Source organism: Berghia stephanieae, chromosome 1, assembly GCF_034508935.2.
Source record: "Berghia stephanieae isolate SIO BIC M18660-M18661 chromosome 1, UCSD_Bste_1.3, whole genome shotgun sequence".
NCBI classification, from domain to species: domain Eukaryota; kingdom Metazoa; phylum Mollusca; class Gastropoda; order Nudibranchia; family Aeolidiidae; genus Berghia; species Berghia stephanieae.
The window spans coordinates 119,502,971-119,521,427 of NC_088360.1; the positions used below are offsets into that span (position 1 = coordinate 119,502,971).

The 18,457-nt window shown below is 34.0% G+C and overlaps 1 protein-coding gene across 6 annotated transcripts; it reads left to right on the plus strand.

The window, feature by feature from the left end:
* Positions 1-288: 288 nt before the first annotated feature.
* Positions 289-14,142, plus strand: LOC144962916 (uncharacterized). Of its 6 annotated transcripts, none has more exons than XM_078896315.1 (2): positions 289-566; positions 11,540-14,142. In XM_078896315.1, exon 2 carries the CDS (start codon positions 11,783-11,785, stop codon positions 12,464-12,466), a length of 684 nt encoding a protein of 227 aa, XP_078752441.1. In that variant the 5' UTR covers positions 289-566; positions 11,540-11,782; the 3' UTR covers positions 12,467-14,142. The 6 variants fall into 6 exon arrangements, with proteins under 6 accessions (XP_078752441.1, XP_078752443.1, XP_078752442.1 ...); XM_078896317.1 differs by having other exon boundaries at positions 289-330; XM_078896316.1 differs by having other exon boundaries at positions 356-551.
* Positions 14,143-18,457: the final 4,315 nt, after the last annotated feature.

Consider the following 18,457-nt stretch of genomic DNA (forward strand, 5'->3'; position numbering starts at 1 on the left):
TTGAACAAAATCAGTTTAATTTTAATCTCATTCAATATTTACAGCCTTTCAGTACATTGCCTTCTTCATCAAAGCAGTGGCAGCGAGGTAATCCACATTCCATCCGTTCTTTGTTTAGTAAAAGCCCGACATTACCATCATCATCAAGACGGTACTCTGAGCTCTAAAGCCCGTGTGGAATGGAAGCAATAGGATTACTGGGCGCTATGTAATAACCACCACTGGATCTTAGCAGATTGGAGGTGTGTGGACGTCACCACAGCTTGCTTTCTGAGTGGTTCCCAACGACTGATTGCAAAGCTGAATTGATAAAGTAGAGAGAATACAATGGTACGCTGGTATTCATAAGTACTTGGGATAACGAATGCCTCCGGTTGCTCATTCATTTCTGATCTTCTCAAATTGCATATAGTCAGGCGATTTGGAGTATTTATTCTTATTGGTATAAGATGTATATAATATAATATATAAAACGCACGATATAAAACTTTATAAGGAGGCGTCATGCGGTTGAAGTTCATTGTGATTGCCAGTTTTCTTTGTAATAACAAGTAAGTTAATAACAAGTAAGTCTTTGTATTATTTATCATTAAAGGTTTATTCAGACACTATTCTTATTTGAATTTAAGTATAGAATAATTTGTTAGTATGCCTTGGTGAAACATTATTTAATTTATTAATAGCACCTGAATTTAAAATTAACTTATTGTTTTTAAGTTGTTGCTCGGTGTTAAAATGTATAGTAAAAGAAAGGGACTAAAATGCCTCTTAAACAGATACAAAACAAAGTAAACGACGTTTCGGCCTTTGGCCTTCTTCAGGTAACAAGAAAAGGAAATATGTTATATTACATTGGCATTATAGTTATTTTTACTCCCTTTATTTTACTATATATTTTATTGACTCATTTAAGCACCTCTAGATGTTCGGTGTTACAATACTTCACCATAGATATTCTAGCAATACAGAGTTGTGTGCTCTGTGAGCGATGATACATTCTCTAAAAATAAGAATCTTTCATCAAAATCTGTTTAAAATTTTCCCTTCTAAAATCTTTGTACTTATTGCCTGATATTTTAAACACAATGCTTTCGAGGGAAAAAAAAAAAGAAAAGAAAAAAGAAAATATAGAAAACGCTCTAAACATATAGTCACGTAAAGCTTTTCGAATGTACACTAGACCTACCTATTGATAAGTAACTATGTATTACCCACTTTAGTGATTGTGGCATATTCCCTGAATTCAAAATTGAATGACCTTTTGTGTCAGTTTTAACCTCAAATATAGAACTGGACTGAAAAAACAAAGGCTTTTCTTACATCTTCTATTATTATAATAGACTAGTAAATCACAATACGTAGGTGATTGTTTATTGTTAAACGGATTGATAATAATGTACGCTTGTTATTGTTGCCATGATTTATTAATTCACGAATGAGTTATCTACCGTTACCGGCACGTTACAGAGGGCCGCGTGGGCCTTTATGTTAAAACGCGTTTCCCTTTTCCTACATAAGCACATTACAATAGGTGCGCCAAAAATCATTAGTTGATAACAAGTCTAGCTGTAACCTCACTATATTCTTAAATATAAATATTCTTAATGTGTAAACAAATATCTTTCCGAACTGCTTAACTTTCATTTACTTGGAAGACTAATTAATAGTGACATTAATATATATTTATCTTTCTTTTATTTTTACGCCAGTCATCTATCTTATTTGGTATTTCTATATCTCATTGCGAGTGCATGGTAAAAGGGTCAAATTTTGAGTATTTTCGAGTTACGCCAGAGTGATTGGTCCCTACAAAATCTATGCTTATTGTGACACAGAGCGGCCAGAGTTGTTAGTTCCAGAACAATGAACTGGCTTTACAATCTCGTCATTGATCACATACAGCAGCAGCCAGCCCCTTGTTCTCTCGTCTTTGTCGGCCAGCCCCACTGCTCTTCGACTGAAGAAAATCTTTTATAAAACGTATTGATTGAGCGCCTTACATTGGAATGACTTAATTTCCATGTCATTGAACATAGGGGTAGGATTGTGACGCCGTCGTTAAACGTTTTAATGGTTGTATGGTGTTTGTGAAATGACTTTGTGATAATGACAATCAATTATAATGGCATTCATTGAAAATGGTAAGGGTCGGACTATCGGCGATATATACTATTAGAAAAACCCCAAATGAATAAGTACCTAATTTTTATTGTTTGGATATTCTTTTGATGGACTTGGCTGTTTCTACATAAATCATGATGTGATTGTTTCTGTGTTCGAAACTATGTCAGAATAATAGTGATGACGTAAATTTGTCCTAAATTACATTGAAACTGGATCTTTCAGTTTGGATACTTATTTGTTTGCAAGTGAATGTGAGCGATAGGATGTACAGTGTAAGAAAAACGTGTTTCTTAAATTCCATTATTTATATTGCTCTGCTTTGTTTATGTATTTCGGTAATTTTTGCCCAAAGCTTACGAAAATGATATGCTTAATGTAATATAATATATATATATATATATATATATATATATATATATATATATATATATATATATGTAATATAATATATATATATATATATATATATATATATATATATATATATTTATATATATATATATATATATATATATATATATATATATATAAAATACATATATCATAAAACTATAATGAACATTGATTTTTAAAATTCTGTTTACAAAGAATTTATCTATCTGGAATATGTATACGATTATAATCTTACAAGACACATATTATATTATACATTTTCAATTTGATTAAGGGATTTTATAAAAAAGGATACTTATTTTCAATTTGACATTGTGTGACACATATTGTGCTAACAGAACATTATAACCAACAATTTCATGGCATTTAAGGATCGATTGGTCCATTTTTAAGCCCGATGTTTTGATATATTATGATAATAAACCAATAAATAAAAGCCCATACGCACGGGCATGTCCTTAATAATTTGACTTAATCGTCGTAACAGGAAAGGGGGGGGGGGGGGGAATATTTTTTTTTTCTACTCCGCGCATGTGATTGTTACAGCTGTGATTACACGTGATGGTTTGTATGTTTACATGGTGTATTATCGTGGTATTTTGGGTTATGCGAGGACTTATTTATAGTTGATTAAAATGGAATGTCATAATATTTAATATACTACCTTATCTTTCACTACATTGACAATAGTAATATTATCTACTTGCTATGATTGAGATAAAGAGAAAGAGTTACACCCATTTTTGTGTGCCGAGTGGGTCTACATAATTTTGGGGGCTTTTGATTTTTGATTTAGGTTATTTCCGAGGACGGTAAATATGAATTATTATAGCCTGCCTCTATAATACAACAAATTACATGTTTTTCTCATTTCACACTATAATTAAGCATTTATATAATTTTTAAAAAGTAATTCAGAACATCATCGTCGTGCACTTATTTGCAGGTCTGATAACCAAATTCCTTATGGGCTCATTGTTGTAATGGAAATCTCAAAAAATTACGAAAAAAATATTGTCCAATGTTAATTTAGGCCCATTAGTGGGTTAGGATGTTGGACCTGTACATGTACACGTCGGTTATATATAACCGATGCAGAAAAAAAACTGCTTAAAAGATTCCAATTATCACAAGGTGTGCACATATTACCAGGTCTGATAACCGAACGCAATTATGAGCTTGATTTAACGTTATTGTAATGGACAACATTTTGCGTTGATTTGAGAGTATTTCCATTACAACAATGAGTGATCTGTCCTGCAAATAAGTAAACTTTGACTTAACACTATGACAAAATATTATGTTCAATAAACGAACACGTCATGAAACCACACATTTTTTACAATGATTACAATATGACGCCTTTTGAAATATGAACCACCAATTTCACAAACTGTGAAATAAAGATAACTATTAATACAGCTTAATCTCATGATTTTATCGTGCTGAATGCGCCTTACTTAACGTTTATCATCCGGTAAGGTTTTATGGAATCCGGTTTTCTTTTAATATACAGTTTTTAATTAAAAATTGATAATAGTATTCCAGACTTATTTAGCATTCTTGGTTACGTAATAACAATAAATATACAAAAAACATGGATATGATTTACGTTTAAAAAGTATATTCCCAAAGAAAGAAACGTATATGAGTGCTTCCTTTTTTAACGATGAATTCATGCCTAGGGCGTAAAGTCACATTAAGTCGAAAATAGATTTAGCATTCGAGACTCTTTAAAGAATGTTAGAATGTATCTCTTTCACTTTTAGGGAATGTACTAAAATAGTTAATAAAATATTTACTTCACTGAAGGACTTCTCGCCATCAGCTGATTTTGCCAACTATAATACTGGAAAAAGTCATGAACAAAAACGAATATAACAGCTTCAAAAAATAACAAATTACAAACACGGATTATTTAGGGCTCAAAATCCCTTTTCAGTCAGTAACAAAAACAATAAAAACATTCATTCATCACTAATCACCAAGACAGACGACAGACAAGTATTTGGCAGGTATCGTCGACAAGTAGTTAGTAGAGCACTCGATCCCGGGTGCAGTCGAGATTTTTTTTTTCTGATCCCCCTGTCCACCCTGGAGTGAATGGGTAGCTGAGTTTGTTAGATTTGGGGGAAAGTACTTTGCGATAGAGTAGCATCCTATCCCAAGGGATAGCAAGCAATTGCTATTATCCATTTCACGCTATAGAAACCGGGATAAACTCGGTTCCATGGGCCTAATAGCTCCGAAGGACTACTTTATAAACTTAGAATTGTCGGCAAGCACGATCTCGCTCGTGTTGTGTTTGTCTGGTTTTCCAACAGTTAATGATAATTACATTTACAAAACATTGCATCATTTGCTTTATTATCATTGCAATATTTGATAATCAAAGTTATTGATATGACTTGCTTGAAACCATCGGAACATAGACTTAGGCAGACCATTGTTTGTCGTTGTATTGGCATATTTTGTCTAACACTTTTTTGTTTGTTTGTTTGTTTGATTTTTGTTTTTTGTTTTGTCTTTTGTTTTTGGCCATGATTTTTTAGTCAAGCAGCGTAATGCATGCATGCATGCATGTGTGTGTGTGTGTGTGTGTGTGTGTGTGTGTATGTGTGTGTTTTGCCACTAATGAATTTGAAGCAATTTGTGACATTATCTTATCGCATTTCTCTGTACTTTTCAATACTTCCAATTTGATTTTAATATTAAATATCCCAAAACTGAACGACTACAATCCAGTGTTGATTAAGCTTGGGTTTTAAAAACATTTTTCTTTAATGGATTTTTGGCAGCTTAATGTGTTTCTTTTGAGAGAACCTAAGACACAATTTGCCGTTTAATATAATACACATTCAAGTTGTTCAGTCCATAGCGCATGGTATCAATAATAACTCCTAGAGTATTTTGCATTGCAAAGTGTCTTTTGCAATTCTATTCTTAGATATACTGTCGTGCGTAGTCCCCAATCCTTGGATACTGAATGATGATGATGATGATGATGATGATGATGATGATGATGATGATGATGATGATGATGATGATGATGATGATGATGAGGACAATGAGGGTGGAGGTGGTGATTAAAGTGATGGGGCAATAGCAGTTTGGAAGATAAAAGGAAATAAAAAAAAAATTAGGATGAAGAGCATGTGCAGAAAGTGGAGGAGTTGGAAGATGGTGATGATAATGGTGATGATGAGAAGAGGGAGTAGGAGGAGGAGGAGGAGGAGGAAGAGGAGGAGTAGGAGGAGGAGGAGGATGAGTTGGAGGATGATGAATAGAGCTTAAGACTTCTTTAGTTGGTAATGGCAGTGCTAATGTTTATAGCTCTTGAATTTTTAATTCCCTAAGGGGAATACTTACAGGAGTTAAGGCCGTGTATTGTTTCCTTTGTATACGAAAGATCGACCTAATTAAGATTTAATTTAAATTGCTGTTACATTCGTAAATTGATATAAAAGAGAATCGTTTCTACGATACCAAGAATGAATGTTAAAGTATCGGTAGGTTTTATACCTTGAATAGAATTAACTGAAATAAATTATGGGCAACAGAAGATGATGATGATGATGAGAAGGAGGAGGAGGAGGAGGAGGAGGAGGAGGAGGAGGAGGAGGAGGAGGAGGAGGAGGAGGAGGAGGAGGATGACGATGATGATGATGATAAAGAAGAAGAAGAAGTAGTAGTAGTAGTAGTAGTAGTAATAGTAGTAGTAGTAGTAGTAGTAGTAGTAGTAGTAGTAGTAGTAGTAGTAGTAGTAGTAGTAGTAGTAGGAGGAGGAGGAGGAGGAGAAGAAGGAGAAGAAGATGAAGAAGAAGAAGAAGAAGAAGAAGAAGAAGAAGAAGAAGAAGAAGAAGAAGAAGAAGAAGAAGAAGAAGAAGAAGAAGAAGAAGAAGAAGAAGAAGCATATTACGCTCCGAGCAGAAAAAATATATTCTAAGAGGACTGAGATTAAATCATATTAATTTACGAAAAAAAATTATATATTAACTTCCATTACAATGATACAATCTCCGCCCTATTATGTAAGGCACGATTAACGTCATATTTTTTAAATTATGAAATATTCGATTCAGTAGCTTCCAACCATGGCACAAACATGACAGATATTGGTATTTTTAAAAGTTCACCGTTTATGTCCTTTCTTCCAAGTCCTCCTCAATAATTTAAAACGTTACAATAGATGTATGATTGTGATAGAACGGGGTTGAAGGAAGTCTTAGAAACTATGTGGTCTTGGACAAAAGTCTCCTTGTGTCTACTCCGTTATGCTTAAATTGATAATGAGTTACGCTGCAAACATACGATTGTTAGAACTGATAAATAATAGATTTCTTGTGCCAACGCTATCTTTATTGATCACCTTTTAGATTTAGTTTAAAGAGAAAACACAACGAAAACAATTACTTCAATAAAAATGAAAACATTAATTTAATGAGTCGACAAAAGTCTAACCAGATCGGGAAATAAAGGGCCATGCAAATTTATTATCTCCAGGGACGGCTGGTAATAATGGGCAGGGTGGGCAAATACCAGCCTGTTTTTTCAAGTTATATGCTGTATTACCAGGTCCGAAATAATCAAATCTAAATTAGATAATTTCAAAAGTTACTACTTAAAATTGATACTTTGTACTGAAATCAATTTGTGTGTATTTTTGATAGATTGCGAATCACCATGCATCCCGTAATACATAAACCAGGATACGCTCCTGTTCTTTTTATCACCCCCCCCCCCCCCAACCACTCCACTCCACTCCGCCCACATCGTCATCTCATCGTCACGTCGCCTGACGGTGATTTTGCTGTCTGGCCTCTCTAGTACTAGGTCGGGCTAATTCAAATGAGCCCACCTTATTAACCAGTGTACACTAAATAGAGATTTTGGCAAACGAACTTTTTCTTATTAATTGCCTTACTTGTGCTGGGAAGGTTCCAGTATTGAATTAAATTTATTAATTTACTAATATTATATCAATTTAGTATTAGTTTGTGTTGTTTTAATATATTTGTTTATCCATTTAAATTATTTCTTTTTTTTCCCCTCGTTTTCTTTAGTGTTTCTCAAAACTCATTTATTTAAATTGTTTTCTTATTTGTTTGTTGTTGTTGTTGTTGTTTTTTGTTGTTGTTTTTGTTTTGTTTTTTAACAAATTAATTTGTTAATTCTTTTTTTTTTTTATTATTCTTAAAGTAATTACCGCTGTATTTTTATTGCCAGACTAAATATTTTTGCAAAACAATGTAATTTTCTATTGTATTCCCTCTAATAAAACAAAACACTTTTATTCAAAAGTCACGACTAAATAAATATATAAAATACAACCACCATTTTGGTTTTCTCAACAATTGAATTAGTATACGAGAAATACTCTTCTGAGTAAGGAGATAGTTGAATTCTAAGTTATAGAGGAAATACGGAAGGGTGGGCAGATTCCGTACTTGCCCGTCCTGAAGCTAATACATACATAAGATGGTTCGCGATGAAGAGGCGGGAAGCAAGGGATTGGTTGGGTAAGGAGCAAAGATTACACGGTAATTATTGTGACTATAGTCAAACGAATACATGAGGAGAGATTGGTAACATTATTTTGTCTTAATTATATTGTATGAAGTATTGGCGAAAGCCTAATATTAAATAAACGTTGTTTTTGTTTGTCTTATTTTGACTATGGAACTGATACTGATACTTGTCATAGCAGACCTGCCTACTTTAGATAGGAAAATAAAAATCGTAGTTTTCAGGGCTAATAAAATCGTAGATATTTTAACTACCCTTTAAAAAAATCACCGGAATTTTCGTCTGTTTTGATAGATATCAAATTTTAAAAAACGAGAAAAAATAATTGGAAACGTAATAATGATGGTGATGGTGGTATAGTGGTAGCGGTGGTGGTAGTAGTAATGATGATGGTATTATTATTATTATTATTATTATTATTATTATTATTATTATTATTATTATTATTATTATTATTATTATTATTATTATTATTATTATATTATTATTATTATTATTATTATTATTATTATTATTATTATTATTATTATTATTATTATTATTATTATTATTATTATTATTATTATTATTATTATTATTATTATTATTATTATTATTATTATTATTATTATTATTATTATTATTATTATTATTATTATTATTATTATTATCATTGTTATTATTATTGTACGTATTGGTGGTATTACTATTGTTGTATTTTTTTTTTGGTGGTTATTAATGGTATCAGTTTATTGTTTGGTCCCATTTGCCATTATTTTCCACTTTCATGTATGTGGTCATCAAATTGTATGATTAATTGGCGAAAGCCTAAGATTGAATAAATTTTGTAATATCGTATGGTAACCATCATTGTCGACGACATCGTCGTTGTCATCATAATCATCATCATCATCATCATCATCATCATCAATCATCATCATCATCATCATCATCATCATTAACAACAACAACAACAATATTAACAACAAGTACAACAATAGAAATAAAAACAATATCAACATCACCATACAATTTCCGTCATCGTCTCCACAACTATCATTCTAACCAACAGCACCACCAAAACCACTACCATAATTACCCCTCACCGCCTCGTCTTCCTCCTCCTCCTCCACCACCACCACCACCGCTACCACTATTCCAACCACTACCACCACCGGCACAATCATTCTAACCACCAAGACAGCAGTAAAAATTATGCAATTTGAGCTCTGAATGAAACTCGAGTCATATCGCTGTTGTTGCTTCTCCATGAAAACTTTAAGGTTACTACGTACTACTGAAAACCAGAAATATGTAAAAGCAATATTAATATCGCCGTTGAGGGATTAAAGCATCTCTTTAATTTTTCGAGTGAAGGAAATGGACTTGTATTGTCAAGGTGTTGTCGCATTTTGTCTCGTCGCTTTATTTTTTAGTTGTATTCTCTTTCGTGATTCATTTTTGATTACGTTTGGAAGAATTAAAATCTACTGGTATTGTCATTTCATTGTGAATGTGATTATTGGTGGTTGAAATATTTTTTGTTTAAAGGCGAAAAAAAAAATCAAAAAAATTTTTTATTAAAAAAAAAACAAAAAAATTAAAAATAAAAAATATATATCAATATATTATATATATATATATATATATATATATATATATATATATATATATATATATATATATATATGACCGAATCCTCTTTGCCCAACCACTGTAAATAGGCTAGAACCGCCACTGATTATCTCGTTTTCTGCACCAGAAATCAACTTCTCAAATTTCATTTCTGGGTTTCTACCCGTCATGATAGTTTAAATAACTATGAAATAGTTTGTCGTATAATATAGATAATGGCATAGAAAATGTACTCAATATTTGAAGATTAGAGTCCTTTTAAAGGATATTCACAGTGTAATTCTATAATATATGCTTGTCCAGGACCTTTATATAACGCCCTAGTATGGGGAATTAACCAGTAGATTTTTGACCAATAAAAACATGGAATTTGTGACACACCCTCACACGTGTTCGGACAAACATGGTTGGTTGTTTATAAACAGTAACGTGAATGGAATCGGCTTCTCTCTCTGATCATTGTTATTATTTTTATACCGCCAAATGGTTGACTAGTTATCACACGATTTTCTCGATCAGATTATGAACGGTTAAATTTACACATAGTTTTCTGTGTTGGTTCTAGTGATCAAGCAGTAGAACAGTGGGTATTTTACTTAAACACACACCTGTGTAGTTTGCTGTGTCTACCATTCACTGCCTTTGTTTACATTATGACGATTGTCCGAGAGGCGTAGATATCTACCTGTCTATATGATGATGATATCAAAGAGAGTGCTAACTTGAGGAGCATTTTAAAATACTATTAATTAAAACGTATACATCGGTTATTGATTAAGTAGCGCATATCAATAGAAATCATTCCAATTAATCTATTTACATCATTCACGATGAGTGAATTTATATATATATATATATATATATATATATATATATATATATATATATATATATATATTATAGTTTGAATTAAACCCATTAATATAAATTATGGGCCGGTGAGAGCCGAAGAAATATCCATTATGGTTATAAATCAAACGTGTATAATAAAAAGGAAAAGTTTGAGTTTCGATTATCGCATCCATGGATCTTGTTTGGTTGTAAAATGAGACTATCAGAAAGCATCAACGTTTCAGTTCAAACGTATTGTTCGTAACATAAACACAATCACAATAGATTAGGTTCTTGTAGGCTAAATCACAATGCAGTGTTGACAATTAACAATGTATTCTATAGAATCCAATTTAACGCTGAGCTGATCAGCTTAGAACTCCTTGCTTCATTGCTTTCAAGCATGGATTGGAGCTGAGTGCGCAATGCTCCGATATTGAAAAATGATCTTGTCAACCGTATTTATTAATTGTTTGTGCAAGGTGCTATGGCTGCTTAAAGTCACTGGAGTTGAAAAAAGTCTTGGGTCTACCAAATCAATGCATAAAATTATAGACTATAGACGTTTATGTATGGTGGTCAAAATAAATTTAAAAAAGGGGTACGACAAACGTTGTGGTCTTGTAATTGCCTCAAAAATTGCCTGTAACAAGTTTTTATGAATATGGAAAATGAAGCATATCTTAACAATTGTAATTCATGAACCAATATAATAGAAATGAGGTTCTTCTTTATAAAAGACTCGTGAAAAGCTAAATATCACATGCGACGCAAATTTTCGTGTGTAATTTGCGATGACAAATTGATGGGTTTGTAAAAAAAAAAAATTCGAGAAAGGACGGGATAAACATAACAGGCAACGGACACATCTACATAGGTTGGTAGATTTCTAGCCGCATTGTTTATATATATTCATTTGTATCAATTGTGACAGTTCAGTAAGCGCAAGTGTTAACTCAATCACAAAATCAAGATAATTACGATTTATCAACTGAAAAGATTCGATCAAATATGCCTCTAATTAGATATAATTTCACTCTTATTTTTGCAGATTCAACAAACAAGCAATTCAACCCTGGAAACAAGAAAACATCTCACTGCTTTGAGAACAATCTAAGTGTGAGATTCACTGTATCCCTGGCACGAAACAGTTTTCCAGACGATGGTGCAATAAACTCTTCAAAAACAATATCATAAGTAACATCACTTCCAAATGTGGGTTCCAAACGTATGACAAGTGTTATTCAATGATGATACTATTATTGATTACATCAGATTTTCTTAATTTTGGAACATGACGTCAGAGAAAAAGAAGAAAATTTTCCCAACTATACTGTCAAAATTGAAAGCCATGAACTTGAACAGTGGTCAAGTCGCAAGCGGCGAAAACCGCGACGAAGGACTGAGGAGTCGTAACGAACCCCGAGTTACTCCACGTTTGGCGTGGGTTTCACGGAAAGAATCCAATGCGTCAACAGCGACATTATCGGTGAATGGAGGGGTGGATACGCCCAAGCCTTTTGGACTGTCCCGTGTGCCATCTTCAAGTTCAATAGGGGGAGTCAATTCAGCGTGGGGGAAACGTCAAAAGAAGAAACGTGAAGCTGAAGAATACGCTGCAGCAAAACTAGCACGCCAGAAAGAGGAGATGATGCTATTTTACAGAGGAACGCCAATGACTGACGATCGTGCGACCTCTAGTGAGATTTTGAAATTTCTTTATGAAATGTGGGAGCCGCAATTATGTGCTAGCTACAGACCGGATGTAAAAATAACGACCACATGCCGACAAGACATGCGTAGTGCAAGGCGCATTGTTCAAACAACTCCAAGACGCATTGCTAAGTTGCATAGAGCCAGACTTATCATTGATACGTGTCATAGAATGGGGAGTAGTGCCAATTTACTAGGAGATAATAAAAATAACTTATCAAGACCGGCTTCATCTCGACCTCGAAGTGCAAAATCTGTTACATGACCGCTTGATATCAGAATTGCATGCATGGTATTTCCTCAGTTGTAGCACTGAATATAAATTTCAAGGAGTGAAATCAAGCATATGAGTATTTGCATGGATTTCAAAAAAATTCTAACCGAATTTCTTCCAGCACAGTCTGTTTTAGAAAGAATAAACTAACTTAAATTAACAATGTGGATTTTTATGTGAATATACAGTTAGGGTAGAGCAGAATGTAGGGACAACAACCCGAATAACAAATTGAAATGGGTTGAGTAAATATGCAGTTGATTTATTATTAGAGACAATTCAATAACTCCATGATGTGCCACAAAGATTATGCAAGATTTTGAGCTAGCATATCTCCAGCCAAGAAAGAAGCTGCTATTTTTTAAAACTCTTATAAAGTCCTTTAGCATTCATTATGGCAACCCTGCAAAATGCGGGATAAGCTGAAAGAAGAAAAAGATAAAGTCCTTTGGAGAAACCGAAAATGTCATTGCGCGCCAACCCAACCATCCTTACGCAAAACACTACGCTTTCGAATTTTCGCAGACCACCAGTCAAACATCATCAATAATTCGTATGTCACACATAACATGTTATTAGATTCCCATCAACCACATTAAAACAATAATTCGTCTAAAGTGGCATTGATATGAATGCTGCGGCCACTATACGGAATTGTCAAGTTCCGGAGGCGTTTGGGCTACAAGAAGTAATAGTGACATTCCATACTTTTTAAAGTAGTGAATATGGCAGTGGATTGTGGTCTACAATGTCAAAAGCATTAGAACAGGACATGAACATTTCACTTCTCATTGGAAATACACAGATTTACTCAACATTTGTTCACGTTGCAGCTCTAAAGTGGTAAACAAGAGATCTGAAGTTGCCAAAAATGATGGATTATTTCTGACGTCTAACCCTTAACTTAAACATTTAATCTGGGATAGGATAATGAAGGGAAAACCCCGAAGACCCACTATACGTAATCTCATGATGTTTCGTAAGAATTCTCCGTCATCGGAGATACTAGATAATTCAATTTCTAAACTGAAATACCCCTTATAATGGTCTATGGGAAATTTCCAAGTTCCACTTTCAACTTCATGTTAGACAGACCCAATTTCAGGAGTCGCCAAAAATTTTCTACATCTGATAGAAATAGTTACAGCAAGTATTATTTGGTCTATGTGGTACTTATCATTTATTCCTGAAACTTTATAAACGCGCGAATGTTATACATAGTAGCTGTAAGCCCACTTGAAGGAATATTGTGATTTATATAAACACATGTAAAAGATACTGAGTGTGAGAATAAAATGAACACGAGACGAATCAAATACACACACGTATATAATCTTTTATGATGCGTGTGTATTGCATAATGTGCGTGTGGACATCACATTGATTACACACAAATTATAAAATATCGGTATAAATATAAATATGTTTATTCTTTATAAATTGTTGGAATTGAGGACACCTATACTTGACGTGTCGTATTATGTGCAATAATTACAAATTATACGATTGCCCTACTGAGGTCAATACAAATAATAATCATCTATGATACAAGTTAATTCAAAATAATGAGTGCCATTTTGAAAACTTGCATTGTACTTTTTTATGAATGAATAAATTGATTTTAGTCAGAATGCTTTTAATTCTATAAATTGTTCTTAAAATTAAAAGTGTTGTCATTGAGTTTTTTAAAAATTGAGCTTTTATATAGTGCAATATCCACTAAATGTGCTCAAAGCGCTTTACAGGGGGTCTCTGGTCAACAGCAACATTTAACATGTAGGACGGGACATAACGCCTGTTAGGCGATAATACAATTTTTCGGACAAAGACAACGCTGTCAACGGCCAGGTACTCATTTTACACCTGAGTACGGTGAAAGAATGTGAGTACAGAGCCTTTTCCAAGGACTCAACTATGCGCCGAGCGCGAGCTAGAACCCAGGACCTTCCGATCCGAAAGCGAGTGTCATACCACTAGACCACATAGCCGCACTGGCTATTCCATTGGCTTCAATGGAATGTTTTAGGCTATCAAGAACCATTATTAAAAATTAGTACAGATCAGATATGTTCTAGATAACGAATATACAAACAGGCGCGCGAACGTTACTGTCGATGTTGCAGATTAAAAAAAAACTAGAATTATGATACTTCTCTGAGTCTGTTGTACATTTTTAGAGCTTGATACCATCAGGTAGGTAATTCCATAAGCAAAATGTATTTGGGGAAAATGAGTAAAGATGACTGTCATCATCAGTTGGTGGAACATTACACATTAGATAGAGGAACATTACATATTTGATACCCCGACTGCCTAGCTTGGATTTTACTCGACTTCATTTAGTGTTGGTCATCTGGTAATCCCAATGAGACCGCTTAAATCTTTGTGCTAAGTTGTTTTAGGTCTAGTCCGTACTTCAACTCCAAGAAGAGGTAACCAACCTAGTTGTTTCTATGTTGTTTTAGGTCTAGTCCATACTTCAACTGCAAGAAGAGGTAACCAACCTAGTTGTTTCTATGTTGTTATTTTAGGTCTAGTCCGACTTCAACTTCAAGAAGGGATAACCAACCTAGTTGTTACTATCTTGTTGTTTTAGGTCTAGTCCGTACTTCAACTCCAAGAAGAGGTAACCAACCTAGTTGTTTCTATGTTGTTATTTTAGGTCTAGTCCGTACTTCAACTCCAAGAAGAGATAACCAACCTCGTTGTTTCTATCTTGTTTTAGGTCTAGTCCATACTTCAACTGCAAGAAGAGGTAACCAACCTAGTTGTTTCTATGTTGTTATTTTAGGTCAGGTCAGTACTTCAACTTCAAGAAGGGATAAACAACCTAGTTGTTTCTATCTTGTTTTAGGTCTTGTCTGTACTTTAACTCCAAGATAGGTAACCAACCTAGTTGTTTCAATGTTGCTGTTTTAGGCCGAGTTCGTACTTCAACTTCAAAATAGGTAACCGTCCTAGATGTTTTATGCATGCAACTGATCGAGTAGGCATTTGTAATGTATCCCATTGCATTCTTCAGTCCCTTTTTCATATTTTTTTTTAATTGGTCATTGGATCCCAGACTGAACAACCATATTCTGGCATTGGTTTGAATTGGATTTTATAGCCTTCATCTTGGGCGGCTTGATAAGTACGAGAACTCGTATGATAGGGAAATCCTTAGGCGAAATGCGATGGGTCACAATTTCTTTTCATACCATTCCCATGGTACCATGACATGCGTTAAAAGAAATACCAAACGTGACCAACCGTTTCAAAATATTATGTGGGAGTGGGCGGGTGAAGCTGACCCCAAAAGTTGAATTTTAAGCTTAACTAATTGAGAAAATTGAGTTTTGTTTCAGAAACTTCAAAACACATGAATATGTCTAATTCTGTTTATTTTTGACATTAACTCAAATTTTCATTTTGTTCATCCAAACATGATATCAGATTGACGCGGTTGGTCACATATAGATATTTAAACCTTCCATACCATAACACGATGCCACAGAATAACAGTTTGACTCAGTTAACTACCATACTCTGGAAGAATACGTAATTAAACATTTGACCAGAAAACTCTTCCTTCAAATATCGATGGATTTAAATGGCCTCATCTTGGCAACAACTCTCAAACTTGCGACCCAGGAAAGAGACTTTTTGCTAAGGTGAGGGTCATTTAAAAGATAAAACAATCCCCCCCCCCTCCCCGTACCTGGCCAACAGCAACACGTAACATGAAAAACGAGGCATGACGCCTGTAGGCGACATTACGTTTTTTCCCCGACAGAGACAACGCTGTTAACGACCAGGTACTCATTTTAGATGCAAGTACGGTGACAGAATAAGAGTAAATAGCCTTTTTCACGGACTCAACTATGCGCCGAGCGAGGCTCGAACCCAGGACCATCCGATCCGAAAGCGAGTGTCATACCACAAAACCGCATAGCCACATTAAATTGATCGATATTTGAAGGGCGAGTTTTCTGGCCAAAGTTTTAAATACGCATCTTTCCAGAGTATGGTAGTTAACTGGTAAAAATCGTTATTCTAGGATTTTGCAACAATACGCGATCAATATTTTAAAGTAGACTGGCACTTCTATACCTTGTCACTGCAACTTGGCCTGTATAATGAAAGAATACGTTACATAGTCATAGTATTGTTGTCATTCCCATGCCCTATTTCAAACATACATCGATTTCAAAGTACGTTTATCGAGTAGATATTGATTTTACCTAAATCTTTTGTACACATATATCAATTATTAGACATTTGGACATAGGACCATGTAGGTCATTGTTTGCGACTACAATAATATCAGATCGATTCATATTTCGACCACTTTGAAAATGTAGTGTATATGTGCGTGTGTGTGTGTGTGTGTATGTGTGTAGTCTGTGAAAGTAGAAAATTCATATATAATGTCTTGTTTATAACGATTTATAAGGTAGCCGAGTGGTTAAGGCATTGTAGTTGCACTGTAGCCCGAGAGGTCCCCGGTTCGAACCCTTCTTTAGGCACCTTCGTTTTTTTTCTTTGGGCAAGATTATTAACTCCCAATTTCGCCCACTTTGGACAATGTGGATGATTGATATTCACATCAGACGTTTGTTTGAGCGATTATCTAAATTCCTCCAAGGATTGTCTACGCTACGACTCTAACGGTGACGCGCGGAAGGGCGTAATTACAATTAAAGAATGTTATGGCGCTTGCGATATATATATATATATATATATATATATATATATATATATATATATAATATATATATATATATATATATATATATATATATATATATCCTATGATTGTGCCAGTGTGCATCATTGATAACATATATATATATATATATATATATATATATATATATATATATATATATATATATATATATATATATATATATATATATTAGGGAGAGATAGTTTACAGCAGGAAAAATATCATCACTCAAAAATCAGAAATCAATGTTTCCCTCTTAATAAAAACATCTGGACACGGACAGGTGAAACAAAAGTGCATGCAAGAGATATAGACCGATGGAGACTCCTCTATTCAAGCAATGATATTTACTCCTTGATTCAAGGGAAAGCGCTCCCACATCGGAGGGGGAATCTCGACTAGACGTCTAAATACATTAAAAACCAAACCTGGAGGTTTTGACGGTTTTTGCTGTTGTTTTTTTTTTTTTTTTTTTTTGTTTTGTTTTTTACGTGAAAGAGATGGCGTTGTAATGGCCTCTTTTCATTATAAATTATGCCGATCTACTGCAGGATCGGATTGTCCTTCCCCTGAGGAAGGCAAAGGGCAACGTCTTATCCTTTCTTTTTTATTGTAAGTCATATTTTTCCTCTCTATTTTTTTTACACTTGTATTACTGGTGTAATATATAGGATTTTTTTTTTCAGGCGGACCGCCAGATTAGTACCGTGATGTGTCACTTAATAAGGCACTTAAGGTACGTAACCCCACCCGACTCGAGTAGTCTGTGTGGGAAAGAGCAGTGGCGGATTTGTAAAAGTGCTTATACTAGAATATAAAGGGTATTTAACACACGGCTTATTTATTTGCATTGCATTATTTGGAAATTTGGTCCTAGATCATATATTAAGGGAGTAAATGAAACTGATATGTATTGAGCAAAATGAAATCATGGAAATACAAAAATTGTGGTTTCAGTGTCATCATTATATCATTGCTACAATTTGTCGAATGTCAGACCTGGATAAATGTACACGTCGTGTTCTATAATTTCCACTATAGAAAGGCACTGTCAACTACAATTGCATGTTTTTAATTAAAAGAAAATAAATTGATCCGATAAATGTCGTATTTAAAATGGCATTATTTTATGAACCGGGCGAGGTTTGGGGTGGAATGTTTGTGTACATTTAGAACAGTGATTAATTATCTAACTCTGCACGTTATCATCAGAGTTCCGTGTCTCAGGAAAACAAGGCAGACATAATTCGTAATTATAGATCCCAAAGCAC